We start from the raw sequence: 20,376 nt of genomic DNA on the forward strand, positions 1-20,376 counted from the left end.
GGGTTTTAATGTTCCACTGTGTTGAGATTCCTCGCGGCTAGGTTACTACAAGCAATGGCGACTGAAAGAGAGCGGATCATGTTGGAGTTGGAGCTTATTGAGGTGGAAAAACAGTTAATTTTAGTAAAATTACTAAAACTAAAAAGCAGAAATGAGAGAAGACGTCGGAGGAGATGGTACGTGCGGAAATGCGTAGAAGGAAATACGATGCTACCAAGCCGACCAATCACAGATCTTGTGGTCCGCGTCGTCGCGACGTGTAGTTACATTTTTGAGGAGGTGCGCGTCAGGCTACGGCGAAGGGTACACGGTATGGTACGCGTCTGTGCGTATGCTACGTCGTACCTACTGCGCGCACCCTACGCAGAAGTATAAATTGGCCACCTTCAGCCATTTCTTATTTATGATACAGGACTTGCCTCGAGTACCTTATTGTTTTTATACAACGGTTACCATACAATAAAAATATTAAAGTAAAAAAAAAATTATTCGTGCATCTTTCATGAAGTAAAATCACTAAAAGCCTTCCTTCCGCTAGAAAAAAAATAGTCCTTGACCGTGAACAGCAACAACGTTCCAATGTGTAATATGCATGAAAGCTCAAATAAAAACATGTGTGCGCATTGATAAATAGAACCGTTGGGTGAAGCGGTCATAGCCCTGTTTTATCATGAATAAAGCACAGCTATTGACCAATCAGCATCAAGGATTGGAACTAACCGTTTTATAAACATCTTTAAAGGTGCATTGCGCAAGTCTCTGCGTTTTTGCAGAACTACGCCCCCTCTGGCGACAAGCGAAACTGCAACCAGAGGTGTGCACGCTCATGGACCACACACACGCACGCTTGCACGAGCTGTTCACAACCAAAGGAGCATCAGCCTCACAAATCTTACAGTCATAATGTCATCAGAGGTAATAAAGTTATAAATCTGCAATTCATTTTAAATATATGAAAGGCATTTGAGTAAATTTCACACGTATGTGTGTGTGTGAGGGAAAAACGGGGGTATTAGAAAAAGGTTTTTGTTTCCATCTATCTCCATGTTGAACTGTTTTATGTGTTTACTGTATCCACTTATGATTGTATTATTATGGAAACACGTTTGTATAGGATCCCATTTGAGCCCTAGAGCAGACCGGAGATCTCTCCATTTGTTGAAAGCTTCCCGATCTTGACTCTCGTCTTATTCCGACGCCTGGCACTAGACAAAAGTGGTCTTCTTTTTGTCTTGCGTGGAGTTTGCGTTGGGCTTTGGAATGAGCTACAAGCCAGTCTCTTTGAATCCATCTTCTACTTTTGTCGAAAGTTGACTAAAGTTTTGTCGCTCGAGTTGTCTTCGCTGATGCGGAGAATGGCGGCGAATACACAAACCTGCCAGACATAGCCAGACGAGCATGACGTCACGCCCAGTCTCAAACTCCTTATTTATTTTGCTGTACAGGATTATAGAGGCGATCGCAGCGATCAGAGAAGGACTCATTCGGCCCATCAGGCAATTGTTTAAGCATGTACGGGTTAGAAAAACGGCTATTTTTAACATGAAATGTTGCACAACGCACCTTTAAAGAACACTGTATTCCAAGTTGAATTGAAGTCTTTTAATGGTAGCGCTCTGTCTCTCTGTGTTTCAGACCGGCCCTGCAGCTAATACATTAGAAGCGGAGGTGAAGGACAGGGAGGACTGATAGGACGACAGCAGGGGTCCAGCGTCGAAACGCTCCGAAACCTCCAGCTTTCCAACGCTGGACACAGCCGTCCTCCCCCTGCATGCAAACCAACAGTTATCTCTCTGCCTGCCGGGCTGCTCTCGAAACCACCCCTCACCTCCCACAACACCCAGCACGTCTTTATGCCAAGACTCACCGCCGACGCAAGAGCAGCACTGCATACATTAATCATCCAGAGCCATCCTAGACTCCAGGTCCCCGTCTAGAGTTATAATAACCCGCACGATTGCCTTCTTGTCCACAGTCCTTTGCGCTCCACTTTCGTCTTCACTGGCCTTACGCCCCCTGTGCCCAGGTACTCCCAAATACAGTAGATCATGTTTTAATAAAATATTATTATTATCATTGTATTCTTGCTATTGTTACTTACTACTATTATAATAATTATTACAGTACTTCCGTCAGGATTCTAACTATTGCTGTTGTTCTTGAGATTGTATATTTGATGGTCAAATTACTGTTTTGTTTGAAAACATTTTTGAGTTCAATCTCTTTTTTAAGCATGGATTTTAAGTATTAGCTTGGTTTATTTGGTGTTCGAGTAATCTGAAGTGTACTTCGGCAGCGCTGTACATGTTCAAGTTCAAATTCAAATAAAACGGCGGCAGCACACGCAAGATTTTACGATTCAAAACTCATAGTCAATGGCGGCCAGATTTCCCGTGACCGCGATCAGTGTCCGTATTATCAGGGTGCTTCGTGGTTTTTACAATCAAATCTCTTGGAGGCAGCTGAGCTGACATTATCACATCGTTGAGATTTGCCTCGTATATCTGCAGGTTGAGCTGAGCTGTTTGTCTCTAATCTCTTTTATTGGCCAGCAGCTGATGCGTCTTCCTTATTGACAGTCAGTGCTGATCTGGTCTTAGTTGAGTGTCTGTGAGGTTGTAAGAATGTGAATCATTTTTTTTGTTTTCCAGTACAAATACCTAAGCATTCTTAAATCAAGATACATCTACTTGAGATGCAAAATGTCCTAAGATATTAAAGGGGATATGATATGGATTTTTTATTTTAATAATATTCTCCCTGAGGTTTGCTTATAATGTTAAAGGGGTAGTTCACGCAAAATGAAAACTCGATCATCAAGTTGTTTAAAACCTGTATGAATTTACGTTCTACACAAAAGAACATATTTTGAAGAATATGGGTAACCAAGAAGCAGTTCATACAGGTTTGGAATGACTTTAAGGTGAGCCTGACCCGTTTTTAAAGGGCGGCTCCTTTAAGGCTTGTCAGGAAACAGCTCCTGTTATGATTGGCTAATTGAACAGTGTAGACAGCGTCACTGATTATGATGGCTTCTATTTGCTTTTGACGTGACGCTCATATCCGATGTATCTGATAACTTTAAGGTGAGTCTAAATCTGAAATGACCCGTTTTTAAAGGGTGGCTCCTTTAAGGCTTGTCAGGAAACAGCCCCTGTTATGATTGGCTAATGTCATTGCATAGGAAACCGTATCATCGCTATTGCACTTAAGTGTTTTAAAAAGATTATCCACATAAAACTATCAGAGCACTATGAAATCGTTCACTTTCAGTTTGCTATGCAGCTTCTGTCAGATTCAGTATATTTGGCTGCTTCCTCTGTCAACAAAAGTTTTTTTTTTTCCTCCGACGCACGCAATCTGGGACGGCATTAAAGTAAACCACTTGCTGTCCTTTTGTCCTGTTGTCGACAGACTCAAGCACGTGGAGTACGTCAGAAACTGAACAGTGTAGACACTGATTATAATGGCTTCTGTTTGCTTTTGACGTGACGCTCATTTCTGATGTTGGCAAATATCAGCCATAAAGCGACTGATGGCAGTGGGCGGGGCCTATGGTGTGATGGTGTATAACTATTGGTCGATGCCTTGCTTTTTATTTAAATGCGTCACCGTTCTTATAATATCAGAACGAGCAGTTTTTGCAGCTTGATTAAACAAATGCTTTGTTTACAATGAGGAGGATGATTTAAGCAATAAAACTTGTAGGATGTTTTAATGGTACAAAGACCTCCTATATGACAAAAGAATTTGATTTCTAATGTCATGACACCTTTAACTCTCTGGGGTTGTTCGGCCCAAATGGACCCGAAGAATTTACATTTTAATTTTTTAAAAATCACAGCTTCCTCGGAATGGTCTGAAATTTGGTGACTTTGTTGGTATTTGAACACCCAAAAAAATTGGGGACAGGATGTGAATAGTCTAAGTGGTTGTAAAAAAAATAGTCACACTTGGGGTGTTCGGGTCCAAATGGACCCGCATGGAAAATGAATGGGAAATTGCCAAAAATGTGAAAATACTGAGCTTTTTTGTGTGTACAATCTACAAATCAGCCACGATCTTGAAAAAAAGCACACAACAGTGAAGGGGTGAATCTATAAAACATCAAGAGTGCAAAACAGACACATCCAGACACATACACACACACACAAACACACTTTTATACACAAACACACCAAAAATTCAGATTATACATGTGTTTTGCATTTTGTCCACCAGATGGCATCCGTCTCATTTCAAAAATTGCTTTTATGAGGCCTAGGCTTGACTCTAAAATGAAATACATCTTTAAAAAAAAAAAAAAAAAAAAATTCAATATTTTTTCTATTATGTTCAATGGGGGGAAATTTTGTCATAATTATTGCATTAATACTAATTATAATTTATTTTTATTTTTTTACATTTTCTCAAAACACCAAAAAAGAAAAGAAAAAATATTATAAAAAATGAGTAAAAAAAAAATCATGATTTTTTTTTTTTTTTTTTAAATATGAATCCCGCCCTTTGGGTCCATTTGGACCCGAACACCCCGAGTGTGACTCTGAAACGAACAACCCCAGAGGGTTAAGTCTTGCTTTTGCTGAAAACAAAAACGTGTATCTGCCAATGGGGTCAGAAATATATTTTTTGTATACTGTACATTCTTTTCTTGTTTTAAAACAAGACTTAAGATATTAATTTTGCTTCATCGCCTGAAGAATGTTTAGATATTTGAACTGGAAAATAAGACAAAACTACTGAGTAAGAAAGTCATTTTTTTTGCAGTGTTTACACAATCAATTCACTGTAAAGACAAAGCAAGTGTCTGTACGGGTTTGAACGCTCTGAACGCTACATTGGAATAAGTTTGTCTTTTTCTCTGGGGATCTTGACGAGACTCGTTTTGAGAGCGTACAGCATGTTGTTTTATGGGCCTTTATTGTAAAGCAGCAGGAAACGTACTACGTGTGTTCGAGATTTAAATAGCCATTGTGGTTACCATGGTGATCTGCAACCTATGAGACGAATTTTAACACGTTTCAACCTTCGTCGCTTTCCGGAGCTTTGCGTTTCACCTCGACTCAGGCACCTACAGCTATAGGTCTTCGCTTTTCTTTTTGTTCTGTACACACAGGAACTTTTTATATCTAATTTATGTGGAGTTATTAAGGCAGTATTGTTTTTTTGTATCCATTTTAAGAGTGTGAGTGTGTGGTTTTACAATACAATGGCACTGATATCTTGAATGTGAAAGCATATAGTCACTATATTAAAGTGTTGAAAGCCATAACGTCGGCTCTTTACGGCAGATTTGAAGGGATGTTTCTGTTAGTGTCGTGTCGTCTCTCTATCTAACTTAGCAGAAGGCTTCCTGACAACTGGTACTGTTTTTGACATCCTGTCATAAGGTTTATATCCTACTGAATGTGGGCCGCTAACTGAAGTCACATGACCTTTGTTGAGGCTATAGTTTGTGTTTTCTGTTGCTTTTAATTTTATTCTGAAATTTGACTTTAACTTTTGTAGTTGGCTCTAATGAAACCAGAGTTGTAAATGGTGAAAAATGCGACATCCACCGCGAACGGCGATTTGCATGTCGACAAACTGGTGTTATTTCTTTCTTATATGTGTTTATTGAAGATCATTGAAAAAAACAACAGCTCAATAAATAGACATCTTGTAAAACTACCGCTGCATAGTGTTAACTTATATTGTAGATGGAAACTATTTGCATGAACTTCAAATCTTCACAATTATACTTTTTTTTTTCATTGTTTATTTTATACTGAATGCTGGTGATTTTATCTATTTTCTGAGCTTTGTAAGTGCATATAACTATTTTGTCTAAAAATGATGACTTACTGATAATAACTATCATGGTAAAACATAATTATTCTGATTGTACGGCATGCTTTTGTAAAAGAGTTTGTTGTTGTTTGAGCAGTGTTGGCTGAGCCCAAATGTTGAAATAATGTATTTATTAGCGTGGGTCAATCGCAGCGTTTGCCGCTGTCACGCTTGGTTGCATTATGCATGTGTTTTTATTACGGAATGGATCATGCTTTGGCTGCCAGTCTACAAAAGGGACCTTGAATTATGTCTGTCAATGTAAGCATCTGATTTGCATTTAATCAGCAACCCTCTTTGTGCTTTGCTCTAATGCTGCCCTTTAGTGGGCGCTCTTTACCACACTGTTCTTGTTAGAAAAAATGCATAATGTTACAAGATATCCAAGAATTCACTCACTTTTATTCTTAAACAGAAACACAGTTTTCTTGCACTAATAAACTTAACACCTAAATCATTGCAAAAAGAAAGTCGTCTTCAGTATGTGTGTCTCGTTTTGCCGTACAAATATCTAAACGTACTTAAAGATCCAGTTGAGAAGCGAAATTCATTAATATTTAAGTTTTTTTTAAATGAAAAGTTTAAAAAAGTTAAAGGGATAGTTCACTTTGAAATGTATGTTTTAGTTTACCTCAAGGGCATCCAAGATGTACGCGTCTTTATTTCTGCAGTAGTTTCAATTTTGATATTTTTAGGTCAAACCGTTCTCTTAGTCATATAATGGAGGTCTATGGTCACCACCTCAAAGAGCATGCACAAAGTCCAAATTAAACACGATTTAATGACTGTAAGGACACATTGATGGCCTAAGACATGAAACGAGCGGTTCGTGTGAAAAAGCGAACAGTATTTATATCGTTTTTCCTCTTGTAACCACAGCCACGTCCAAGTGATCTGAGGGCGTGGGCGCTTTGTGGTTTTCTCACTCAAAACGCTCGTGTCTTTTTCCATCAATGTGTAGGCTACTTACATTTATGAGTCATTAAATCATGTTTAATTTGGACTTCTCTGTGCATGCTCTTTGAGGTGGTGACCATAGACCTCCATTATATGACTGACAGACAAGAACGGTTTGACCTAAAAATATCAAAATTGAAATTAAGACACCTACATCTTGGATGCCCTTGAGGTAAGCTAAAACCAGTGTTGGGTAAGTTACTCTAAAAAAGTATTTACTAGTTACTAATTACCTCTTCAACAATGTAATTAGATTACTGTATGAATTACTCTCTCTAAAAAGTATTTAATTACTTTTAATTACTAATTACTTTCAAAATCCCATTTCAATCTCAACCAGCTGAATAATACAAGAATAGACATGAATCTGTTTTAATTCTTTCAAATAAATGCTATAAAATTGCATGAATTATCCTTAAACAGACCAAGGTGGAGAAGGTTACATTATAAAAACATACTTTTTAGCATCAGACAATACATTTTGATGTTAAACCCACTATTGTTTTATGTCTGATCTCATGACTTTTTACACTTTTTTTCATACATATTTTACAATAATTACGTACGAATTCACATACGAATTTGTACGAGTGCGGTCGTACGATTTAGACTGTGAGATCAGATTGATCTATACACAGGATTTACCTCAATTACATCAGAAGTAACTGTAATTAAATTACAGATAAATGAAGAGTAATCCCTTACTTTACATTTTCAAGGGAAAAGTAATTAAATTATAGTAACTAATTACTTAGTAATTAGTTACACCCAACACTGGCTAAAACATACCAAAAATTAATTTCAAAGTGAACTATCCCTTTAAGTAACCATTACATTTAAAACAAGAAGAAATATCTGCCAATAAGGTCTGAAAAAAAAAAAAACTTAATTCAAATGGGAGATGAGACCTCATTGGCAGATATCCGTTCTTGTTTTAAGCAAAGAAATCTTTCAGAAAACAAGGCCTAACATCTCTTCATTTTGCTTCTCAGGTAAATGCATCTTGAGTTTAATGTTTAGATATTTGTCATACTGAGGAAGACATTTTTCGCAATGAATAACCACTAAAAGAGTTTAATCTCTGTTATCAACTGGATACTTCTCCAACCAGTGGCCTGAAACGGTTTAGTGATGTAATCTAATCAGGCCGCTAATGAGAAGCTTGTGTGTGTGTCTGAGTGTGTTTGAGTGTTACTCACATGTGAAAGAGTGAACCAGTGTTGTGTTTCTGTAGTGGTGACGCATTGCTGCTCTTACAACATCAAGCCAATAGCGATCAATTTGTAGTATTCACATTTTCTCCCAATTTCTGTCTTTTGTAATCTTTAATCTGATGGCTTCACATTTCTCTAAAGACGACCCTTCCACAACTTTGCAGATTTCTTTTGTATGATTGATTTGAATCAGTTATAAAAAAGTTAGATTATTAAATCATGGTTTCTCCTGATTCTTCTCATTAATATTCATACCTGCTCTTCCAATGTGCTCTCCCTCTTTTTCTCTTTGTGTGCTATAAGAAATGTATTGAGATGTTATCAGTATTATCAATAAAAAGACTGTCAAAACCCATGTAGTGGTTTATATATCTACAATATACAAAGCCACGTGAAATCAGTATGAAAGAACTGTACTTTTCTGCTGACGTCGTGGTCTTGCTAACAAACGTTTGGGCCTTTATCTGAATGAGCAGGGAGGGCTAGCTGACGGCTGATAAGATATGAGAAAACAGCATGTGAATTTATTACACAACGGTGCCAGTCATGTATACTTTAGAGTGCCGAGTCACTAAAATTATCAGTTTGAATTCAATTAAGCAACTGTGGTGTAAACGCACAGAACAAACTGTTGTCTAGTTACTGTAGAAAATGCTATGATCAAAAAGTTATGACAAGATATGCTTTAACTCATCAAAAAAAGTAATTTTCAACTTTTGTATAAGTTCAAGATTCCGCTACTAGTCAGGTTAATGTAATTTAAGTTTAAAATCCAAGTTGGTTTACTTAAAAAAATGAAGGCTGCAACTTTTTACTCTGCCCAAATGAATCAACAATTGCTGTTTGCATGCTGATCATTTCAGATTATTAAGGATAAGTTCTGGTTATCAATGTTACAGCGTGCTGTCTTGCGCACAAATGTAGTATAATTCAACTTCTCATCCAGTCTTAATGTTTTTTCTCTATTGTAGTACTTTATATGCTTTGTAAATATGCTTTTTGTAAATCAGTTAAAATAATGTTTCAAAACAAAGGAAAAAATGGATCTTTTAAAGAGTTTAAAGGTCAAAAACCTGTCCAGATCCATGAAGCTTAGTGTAACATATGCACTTTCTTTAGAGATTTGATGTAACTTCTATCTAAAATAAACAACTTTCGCAGAAGTCTGCATTTTGATTTCTTCATATCTGCCTGCCTATTTGAATCACTTTTCCTGAAGTCTTCCAGAAAATGACATTGATCTGTAATTTGGCCTTATTTGTGTCTGTGTGCTTCTGATACAGGAACAGATTTGCTGAAGAACATCCACGAAACCCTTACTGCATAGTTGGCCTGATTATCTAAAATGGTAATACGTCGTTATGAATGATGGCTGTATGGTTATGTAATTCAAAAATCGTGGTATTTGAAGAATATTCATGGTCGAATATTCCAGTGTACTTCTAAGAATATTATTAACCTTCAAACCGTATTCACTTTATAGCCCTTAATCTTGTAATTGTGGACAAATGTGGGCACAGAGGACTCAGGTGTGATCCTAAATTTTATTTATTATAAATGTTATATCACTGTCTTGGATAAAGTTTTGTCTATCCTGGTGTTTTATTTTATTTTGGGGGTATTTTTGAATTTATTTACTTCAAAAAGTACCATATTTTCAATGTTTTTATTTTTTTTTTTATTATTTAACTACATAAAATATCATTCCAATAAGTTCTTGGAGCTAAAACCTAAAGATGAAGTGACTTTGCTGTCACCTGGTGTCTTATTTTGGCTTATTTTAGAATGCTATTACAGTTTTTCCCATTCATTTCTATGGGTACCCATTTTTGACCCAAATACAAGATTAAGGAGTTTTTTTCACCCACTTAACATTGTAGAATTGAGTCAAAAAAATTGTGTGTTCAGGAGGCAAACTTAGGAAAAGTAGTAGCCAAGTCTTGTATTTTTTAAAAATAAATTAAAACTATTTTGCCCACATTTGTCCAGGATACGGTTTTAGGGTTAAAAATACAAATAAAAATGCTACATTTTAGTGCTTTTAAAACCTTAAGTTGCAACTTTTTTCTTTTCTTTTTTTTCTTCTTGTTTTTTTTTTTATATATATATATATATACCAAAATGTATGTGTATAGTATTTAACGTTTTTCTATGTATAGGTTTTTGTTATTTGTTAAGCTGAAACCCCGTTTCTTGTTGTGGTAGTAGGCTACATCATAAAATAAATAATTGCATCATGCCTTAACTGTTAGTTACTTACATTCCAGGATGTCTACGGAAAAAAATAACCTTTTTTATATATTTTTTTATGGCAAAAACAAAATAAAAATCAGTAAGAGTAACAAAATGCAAGATTATAACATGATGGAAACAGAAGCGGGCCATTGGGAAAGTAACCGCCACTCGTCGTGCGGCTGACGTCATGCGCGCTCGTGACGCAGAGAGCAGTGCTGCTCGCGCTGCCTAGAAACGAGCGACTCATTTATCTGAAGAGGACCCGCCGCCACGAGACACATCCTGCTCCTGTTATCGCACTCGTTCTTTCAATTTTAGCATTTTATGAAATTAAACTACACTTTAAAACATATCCTGCTCTGAGAGTAAGTATTTGAATCGCTTTTATCTATGTTTTCCCATCGCTTTTTCACGTTTTAATGTTCCTGTCAGTAAGGCGTTAGCGAGTCACTTCTGCATCAGTCAGCAACCTCACCGGTACTGAAGAGAAAACTGTTTTATGAGACACATTTAGTGCTATATTTTGTTATTATAGCTGTATAACGTGCTGTTTTATTATCTTCCACTGATGCTCGGGGCAGTTTAAAAGGACGTTTGAAGGTTTTATGGAGAGTTTTGTTATTAGCTCGAGTTAGCTGAAGCTAGCCGGTGTGCTTCGTTACTTGAGACATTATCTGCTGCCAACAGATTAAACTCTTATTTTATATCTTAATATTGACTCTTGCGCTCTATTTATCTTCATTTCATGCCCTGTTCGACTTATAGAGTAAGAAGAGTCCTTCTCTATGCCACAGTCATCAAAAGTTAACATCTGCAGTTCATTATTATAAGAAACATTTTTGTAATGATTTCCTCTAGCTAATTTCACTTCCCACTGTTACTTGGCAAGTAATGTTTTGGCACCAGTGGTTTTTAACGTTACAGTTTCTATTTCCATTAGGTGATTTACTGTAACGTTACACTTAAAGCCTCTCTCATGCAACCTGGGTTCAAGTGTCTTGTTTATGCAGGGTTTAAACTTCCTTATTGCAGTCATTGGGACTGTTTCAGGGTTTAAAAATGCATATCCCTGCATATAATCAGTATTTTTCATAAAGTAAAGGACAGCTTGCTTATGTTATGAATGATGAGAAAAAGGCCACAAAAGCATGCTATTCATTTCTTAACATTTACTGTTGCCAAAATGTCATCTTTTTCATTTTTCCTGACACGCTTCTTTTGGTGTTTTCTTCAGCTTCCTGGGAAGGATTTCAAACAGGCCTTGAGTGGACAAGGAGGACAACCACCTTTATCAAAGGAACACATCCAGGATTTGTTGGATTCAGTGCTGTGGGGTGCTTTCGTTCTCCTGGTTGGATTGGAGAGGCGGTGGAGCTTGTTTTATAGACTGCGATGCATCGCTTAAGGACTTGCGCTGCACGGCTGCGGCCGCTCACAGCCTCTCAAAGTGCTCAAGGTTTCTCACAGCACAGGACAGCAGTGGCACCCGGGGCCCTTAGGACGTTTCAGCCTTTTAGGCGCTACACGGCCCCTGTTGCCGCTGAGCCTTTTCTTAACGGGACAAGCTCCAACTATGTGGAGGAGATGTACTATGCGTGGCTGGAGAACCCCAAGAGCGTGCACAAGGTAAGACATCGCTTTCAGCGTAGAGGAAATTCTCTTGGTGCTTTTGGTCCAGTCATTTGTGGATGGATCAAATAATACCACAGTTGTGATTAAAGTCGAAATGAAACCGACGTTTCTTTCAGTTCACTTCTTTCTTCCCTTATTGTGATGTATATCCAAGTGAAACAGCTTCTCAAACAGAAAAAAAAATGTAACATAGGACTTTTGGGAGTTCATTGGATCATTGTTGTTTCCTATTGGTGTATCTTTTGTGAGTGACAGGTTCCCCCGCCCTTACGTGGGACACGTCATCAAAGAATGGAAGTTATTTTGATTTAAGATTACGAGGGTACATTAATTTAAAAGCAAAATGTGCATGGATAAATCATTCATTATACATACTGCAACATTCCATAAAAAAAAATAATTGTCAATTTTTATTTCTTGGTGACTTTAAAATCCACATGAAATCAAAATTCATCATTTACTTTCATAATACGCATTCGAGTTTATATTAATTAGTGCTGCTTGTACTATAAAATTACTAAACTAAAAATATAAACATTACTGTAGTGGGTAGTTGCTTCAGTTATTATTGTAATACAAACCTATTCCTTTCATTTGAGGTACAAAAATTGAGGACTAAATGCAAAAAGCATCATAAAAGTACAAGTAGTAGCCCCATATGACTTTTACACAAGTTTAAATTTTCATTAAAATCTTGACATCAGCTTAATTCTCGTTGCCAGGTTCATGAGAGTTAATGTAGCAATGGTTTAATGAAATGTTAATATTCGAGTCAGATTTTTAGAAATGATTCAGTCGATTCAGTTTACAAGCCAGCCTGAATGATTCGGTTATGAATTAGACTGAATTATTTCTATAGTTTGAAGGTAAAACAAAGAGGTGATCTCCAAGGTTATACTTGAGGACATCCACGTTTCATAATGTGACTTTGTTTTCCTACTCAGACAGTAAGCTTAGCTTTGCAGGGCTGTTACGTAAGACCTTTTTTCATGTCACATGCCTTTATCTGGTTTCCAGAAGGTTTTCAAAGTGAAACTGTATGTTACATGAATGTATCATACTGAAACATGCTAAGTCAATGCTGTACTGCATTACCCTTTCATTTAGTTCTTTTTTAGTCTTTAAACGACACACTTCAGCATATCTTTAGATGCATAGACAGTGGTTGTTGTTCATGATATTTATATGAATTATCTTTTGACATTTTTTGAGTACTGACTGAGTGACAGTAAAAGTACACAAGTGATTTAAATAGGCAGGCGGATATGAAAAAAAGCAAAATGCAGACTTCTACGAAAGTTGTTTATTGTAGATCAAAGTTACAGAAAATCTATTAAGAAAGTGCATAGTATTGTTACACTACAGTACCGACTTTCCTCATGTGCCCTACTGCGGGACGATACACCACCGCTTCTCTCAATTTAACACACTGAGCTCTTTAGCTCCTCAAAGCAGGAAAGCCTATGAGACAATTATCAGGTTAGTGTGTGGTCCTTTGTGATGTCATTGAATCACGGTGACCTGACCTCCGTAAGTAAGCCCTCATGTGCAGAACCAGGTCAGATGTGGTCTAGGGTTCAAACTGCTCTTCTTTTCTGTCCCTACATGAACCTAAAGCTTTTCAAATGATTGCATCTAAAGTCTTTGGTTATGCAATTAAACATCCAGCTTATCCAATGAAGTTTTGCTCCTCAGAAAAGCAGTTTACTGAAATTTGACCCCTTCCCACAGTTTACTCAGACGTGACTGCAGTTCCCATCTGTACTGGAGACTTTGTAGGATGAACCAGATTGATGAGTCAGATTACGTTCCTGTGTGATTATGCAAGACGCCAATACTGTTAGTCAGCAGCTTTTACTTGTTTAAAATGTTATTTTATCAGTGGATTTACAGCAGTGACTAAAAGTGATTTCCGGAGGGGATATTTATTGTTTTTAATGTTCAATTAAACCATCAAAATATGAGAAAAATATTTAATGTGGGAAGAACAAAGCTCTAAACTTGGTTACGGTAGTTATCTGACACACTTATTTGGCAAATAAAGGCGAAGTTCAGCTACAGGTTTTAATTTACTATATGAAAAAAAAAATGCATAGAAAAGCAAAAAGCTCACAGGACAAAGCGTACATTGACTACAACATGATCAGTTATCACTTGTTTTTACATATTCATAATGTCTTTGGCTAGTACAAATTGTCATAAAACAATTTGTTCCAAGCACAACTACAATATGCTTACAACATGTATAATAATAATTTATAGTAATTAAATAAAGGATGAAGGTGTCCATTTTCCTATTTCAGGATTGGGGACACAGTAAAACAAATTTCATTTGTGCCCAGCACATCTTGTTATTGTTCTCTTTCTTAATCTCTTCTTCCTGTGCACACATTGCTTGTTTCTCAACAGTCATGGGACATCTTCTTCCGTAATGCCAACGCAGGCGCTCCCCCAGGCACTGCCTACCAAAGTCCACCTCCAGTGGGGGTGAGCCTCTCAGGACTCTCTCAGGCCCAGGCGCTGGTCGGAGCTCAGCCCAAAGTGGAAAAACTGGTGGAAGACCACCTAGCAGTGCAGTCCCTCATCCGTGCCTACCAGGTATAACTTTTGGAGGAAAGGACTCTTTAACTGCTACAGATTGTGCCCTCAACATAGTATATGTAATTCTTATAATTTATGTATTATAATCACACACTGCTCTTCAAAGGTTTGGCTTCAGTAAGTTCAGTTTTAAAAGGAGTAGTTCGCTTTTAAAAAAACTTTTGCTGATAATTTACTCACCCCCATGTCATCCAAGATAGCCATGTCTTTCTTTCTTCAGTCGAAAAGAAATGAAGGTTTTTGATGAAAACATTCCAGGATTTTCTCCGTATAACAGTTCAAGGTCCAAATTAGAGTTTCAGTGCAGCTTCAAAGGGCTTTAAACGACACCAGGCGATGAATAAGGGTCTTGTCTACGACTACTGAATCTTCGAGTCATGACTTGGAAAAAGTTTTGTTCATTTTGATGAACGAGTTTGTACAGGAGAGTCATGAACGCTCATCACAGAACAGAGCAAGGCGAGCATTTGTGCTGCTAAAACTTAAACTTTGTTATTTTTTATATGAGATAGATGGATAAGACCCTTTTTCATCGTCTGGAATCGTTTAAAGCCCTTTGAACAGTTTGTGGTTTGCACTGAAACTCTCATTTGGACCTTGAACCGTTTGGTTCCCATTGAAGTCCATTATATGAAGAAAAATCCTGGAATGTTTTCATCAGAAATTTATTTTCTATTCTGGCTTGTATGTTGTATAATGGGACCCTGAACCTTTTATTGACTTGAAAGGACAATTATAATTTTCCCCCTGATATTACTATAAAGGAAGGAAAGGGGAGGGGGTATGGGGAAGAAAAGGGAACCCCTGATTTGATATTAACATAATGTTAATGAAAGTTTGTGTATAACATAATTGTATGTTACACCCCTAGTGACCGGTTTGTTCTGTTCTGCTTTTTTTTTTTTTTTTTTTTTTTTTTGTGTGTGTGTTTCACAAAAATCGATATAAACCAATAAAAAATAAAAGTTAAAAAAAAATAAATTTATTTTCGACTGAAGAAAGAAAGACGTGAATATCTTGGATGACATTGGGGTGAGTAAATTATCAGCAAAAGTTTATTTTTTTTATTTTTTTAAGTGAACTACTCCTTTAAGCAAGGATGCATTAAATTGATCAAAAATGACAGTAAAGACATTTTATAATGTTACAATAGATTTCTATCAAATAAAGGCAAATAAACGTTCTTTTAAACTGTATGGGGATTTGCAGTCAAAAACCCAGAAACAGAAATTATTCAGAGTCAGAATTATAATAAATAAAAGAGTTTTACTGAAGATAGGCTGAAGTCAACTTCAAGACTCGCATGGAGTTCGCAGGCCACCCTGTTACAGTTACAAAAATCACAGCAGTTACCACCAATAGCCTCCACCAAGGCCTTAGCTACGTCCTTGCTTCAGGGTGCAGTTTCTGATTGGCTAAGAAATAGAAAAACATCATAAACATCAATGAAAAGTCATTTTCCACACATATACAGATAGACTGATGCCCCATTTGCACAAAGGGAAGACAGATATTTCTCCACGGTTTGGCCTCTTAATTTAAACGAAAACCATTTTTATTACAGTAAACAATTATTTCTAAAAAATCCAGCCAAAGTGGAGATTTCCTTTAACACCGTTTATGTGTTGCAGTGTCAGCTGGGAGAAACAGGGTTTTAGGTTCTCAAATGCGGCCAGTTTGGCATAGTTTTGATGGCGCTCGATGGCGTATTTATGCGGGTTGATGTAAATGTTTCGGAAACAAATGTTTCAAAACTTGTTTTGAAAACAATGTTGTGTGCCACAATGTTATTATTGAAAACGGGGGCTATATTAATTTCTATAAATACCCGGCTGTGTATAAATGCGGCCTTATCTATATCTCCGTCGATTATGAATCTGACACTCTGACCGTTATGCACGTCGTGACTCGTGACCTTCCAGTTTGCAGATTTGCGTTGCTGTGCGCCAGTCTGTCTCGAACAACAACTCCGTCAATCTCCAATAAAGCCAGTGGTTCCTTAACCTGTAATCAAAAAGACTAACACACACACACACACAGCTTCCTCAAGGTTGGATTTGCCCAGGCTTTAACTATAAACAGGAGAGTATTCTCAAAACATCAAGATAATACGTTCTTTCTCTCAAGGAGATGACGCTTATATAAAATATAAAATTATATTATAATTATAATTTATATAAAACAGTTCTCAAGAAAGACACTTTAGCAGGGACGTAGCTAGACTCTCAGTACAGTGGGGGCGGAGCTTCATCATGGGGCCCTCTGCTACCAAGTCATTTTAAAATTAAAACCGTTAAAAACCACAGACAGCGATATCTCTGGCGAACAGACCAAGTGTGCTCAATCAGTGCCACACATTATTGGCATGGCACTATCATATATATTGAACTAGAGCCAGACCGATTTATCGGCAGGCCGATACCTACATCTACACCTACATCTTGGATGCCCTTGAGGTAAGCTAAAACATACCAAAAATTAATTTCAAAGTGAACTATCCCTATAAGAATATTTGAATGTTGTGCTTATTCATTTTAGTAAAATTAAAACTTTAATTGTGATAATTAAAATAGGCCTAATTGAATATTAAATATTAAATTGTGCTCATTTAGTAATAGTATTTATATACAATAGATAGGCTATATAATTGCGCAGCTCCCCCTGTCAATGATCTCCTCAGTACCTGCGTTAAAAATTTTCTGCTGCCGCCCCCGACACAACCTACATCTTTCTTGTCTATTGTGACATTTATTTGAACATTTTTTTGGTCAGATAGGACAAATATTTAACTTTATGCCTATAAGCCATAGTGAAGCCAACATGACTTTAATGATGAGTTGGCTTAATTGATTTCAGCGCTCCTTGAACAGGCAGTGACTTAAGCGCGTACTTGTTGCATAATGTTTTTTCCTTTTTTTGGAAACGCACAGTGAGAAACATTTTTTGTAACCCCTCACACACCTGTTTATTTTTCGTTAGTCACTCCCTGTCACTCCCTGTATAGCCTTCTTTTCTCACAAATGTATGACTTTTGAAAGTGCAATTTGATTACCATATGCTTAATAAAGTTGAATTAGCTAACCTTCTATGTCATTTTTACTCTTCAAGGTGTTGATTATAATAATTTACTGTTGGGCCCATAAATAATAATAAGGATAGATAATAAACAATATTTTAAAAGTATATAATTATCTTATGACTTAAAAATTAACCACAAAAACATAACTTGCTAAATGGGGGATATCTCTATCTAGCATATTAAAAAATGTAGGCTAATTGTCAGAAAGTCGTCTCTCAGTTGCTGAATGTCGCGCAACAGCGTTACTACAGCCCTGTTGAGTCTTTCAATTCTACGTTGTCACAATGTTGTGAGCACGTAGACAGCGACGTTGCCATAGCAGAAATGCAACGTGCCACAGACATTGCCGCAACGTAAATGTGTTTGCTGGGTGTACTTTGCCTGGGCCCCTTTCTGGTCAGTGACGCAAGATCGGCGGCGTTTGAGGGACCCCTAATTGGGCCCCTGGGGCGGCCACACCCAAGCACCCATGCTATCTCTGCTACAGCACTTAAGTATAACGTAGTAAAGTAAAGCTAAGAAATGGTCACTTATACTATTGGTTCCAATGACCCTTGTAACCTAAAATCTTGGTGAGCTAGAAGAACCTTTCTCAAACAAAACATCTTTCCATATTTCATTTCTGGAAGCCGGGCTAAATGAGCAAGCACTGTTACTGCATTCAGATATCAAATACAGACATTAGAGAATACATTAAAACAACATTTCTGTAATCAAACTGGTATCTTCTATAACAGAGTAAAATCTCACAAGCCTAGAGAAGTCATTCTACTCATTTGATATTTAGAAGGAAAAATGTTGATTAATACCTTGATTATAATCACTCATTAGATATACATTGAAGCAGAATTCACCCCTTCAAAACTTTCTATTCTTCAAAGATGGATCACAGTTTCCACAAAAACATTAAGCAGCACTATTGTTTCCAACATATGATGATAAATGTTTCTTGACCACCATATTAGGATGATTTATGAAGGACCGTGTGACATTAAATACTTCGCCATCATTGGAATACATTATATTTTAAAAAAACATAATTGAATAATATTTCAGGATTTTACTGTATTTTTGATCAAATAAAGGCAGTCTTTGTGAGCATAAAAGGCTTCTTTCCTTCTTTTTATATAAAAAAATCTTACCAAGCCCAAACTCTTGAACAATAGTCTACACTTGTGTTATTTCATTGTTTGATGACTCAACTGTTGTTCTAAACTTTGTAAAGGGTTGAAGTCCACAAAATGTCCACATTTCAATAATATATTTCTGGTCTAAAACTTTGGATAAAGTAGATGAGGCCCACATGATCCTCAAACACAATTTTTATAGCTCCACAGAAGTGAATGGAATATATCCTCGTCCCTCACATATTTTTAAGTGATTTATATTGGCTAATTTTATCCATTAAAAATCTAGGTCCCTTTTTAATATTAAAATATAAGTGCCTTAAGAAGGATAATTAATCTGTGATTGCACTCCTCTGTTAGCTTGTAAGTGCTGTTGCCTTGTTCACAGGTCAGAGGTCATCAAATAGCCAAACTTGACCCTTTGGGCATCAGTTGTGTAAATTTTGACAATGCCCCGGTATCTATCGGGTTCCATCAATCTGGTGAGAACTGCATATGCTGTTCAGTGTGGTTGCTCATTCAGTGTGTTAACATTGCTCTGTGTCCTTCTGTCCTGCTCTTCTGTCATCTCTCTGGTGGATTTCACTCTCTATCTTTCCCAATCTCACCTCCTCAACTGTGCATACTAATCTTTTGGCTACTGTCCTCCCTTCTCCCCTTTTCCTTCTTCTATCTATGTCTTTTTCCTGGAAATCCCTGCAGATTCGGGGGCACCACGTTGCACAGCTGGATCCTCTTGGAATTATGGATGCAGATCTCGATTCGTGTGTCCCTGCAGATATAATCACGTCCTCTGATAAACTTGGTGAGGTTTTGATTGGGTGTTGGATTGAATGTTTTATGTGGCATGGCTTGTTTATGTGTCCACCCTTACCTGAAGCATGCATGTGGTCAGACCTGTTTGAATATTTGCAATGGGTAAAATTTAAACACTTAGCAGTGAGTGTTGTTTGTGTGCAGGTTCAGCATAATAATATTACCTGGGAATTGTGTGATATTGGACATGATGGCCTTGTTCCAAAACCTACAGTCATGGTCAAAATTGATGGCACCCCTGGTAAATATGAGATAAATTGGCTGTAAAAAATAAATCTGCATTGTTTGTCCTTTTGATCTTTCGTTCAAAAAAAATCACAAAAAAATCTAACCTTTCATTGAAGTAAAAGAATTGTAAGTCGGGGTAAATAACATTATGAAATAAATGTTTTTCTCCAAAACACGCTGGCCATAATTATTGGCACCCTGTTATTAAATACTTTTTGCAACCTCCTTTTGCCAAGATAACAGATCTGAGTCTTTTCCTATAATGCCTGATGAGTTTGGAGAACACCTGACAAGAGATCAGAGACCATTTCTCCATACAGAATCTCTTCAGATCCTTCATTTTCCCAGATCCATGTTGGTGCTTCTTCTTCTTCAGTTCAGACCACTCATTACGTCAGGGACTGGGACGGTCATGGCAGAAGCTTCATTTTGTGCTCAATTACACATTTTTGTGTTGATTTTGATCTTCGTTTTGGACCGTTGTCCTGATGGAAGATCCAACCACGGCCCATTATAAGATTTCTGGCAGAAGGCATCAGGTTTTGATTTTTTTATCTGTTTGTATTTGATAGAATCCACAATGCCATGTATCTGAATAAGAAGTCCAGGACCTCCAGCAGAAAAATAGGCCCACAACATATAAGATCTAGCAGTATAT

General features: G+C 37.0%; 2 protein-coding genes across 41 annotated transcripts in view; both read left to right on the forward strand.

Annotated features, from left to right (window-relative positions):
- Positions 1–8,355, forward strand: part of camk2b2 (calcium/calmodulin dependent protein kinase II beta 2) — a 102,397-nt gene extending 94,042 nt beyond the window's left edge. For all 38 annotated transcript variants that reach the window (XM_089126293.1, XM_089126298.1, XM_089126295.1 and 35 more), the window contains one exon: positions 1,636–8,355. The gene's annotated coding sequence lies outside the window, so the exon portion shown is untranslated. The remainder of the gene's footprint in view (positions 1–1,635) is intronic.
- Positions 8,356–10,457: 2,102 nt separating this feature from the next.
- ogdhb (oxoglutarate dehydrogenase b) overlaps positions 10,458–20,376 on the forward strand; it is a 31,349-nt gene continuing 21,430 nt past the window's right edge. Inside the window, exons 1-5 of one of the 3 annotated variants that reach the window (XM_089126528.1) lie at positions 10,458–10,600; positions 11,470–11,861; positions 14,277–14,465; positions 19,063–19,148; positions 19,373–19,479. In XM_089126528.1, the coding sequence (XP_088982654.1) occupies positions 11,628–11,861; positions 14,277–14,465; positions 19,063–19,148; positions 19,373–19,479 (616 nt within the window). In that variant the 5' untranslated portion in view covers positions 10,458–10,600; positions 11,470–11,627. Of the gene's footprint in view, positions 10,601–11,469; positions 11,862–14,276; positions 14,466–19,062; positions 19,157–19,372; positions 19,480–20,376 lie in introns of all 3 variants that reach the window. The other 2 variants (XM_039676333.2, XM_039676332.2) reach the window with 2 other exon arrangements.

The sequence above is a fragment of the Pimephales promelas genome, chromosome 23, assembly GCF_988280905.1.
Source record: "Pimephales promelas chromosome 23, fPimPro1.hap1.1, whole genome shotgun sequence".
In the NCBI taxonomy this organism is placed as follows: Eukaryota; Metazoa; Chordata; class Actinopteri; order Cypriniformes; family Leuciscidae; genus Pimephales; species Pimephales promelas.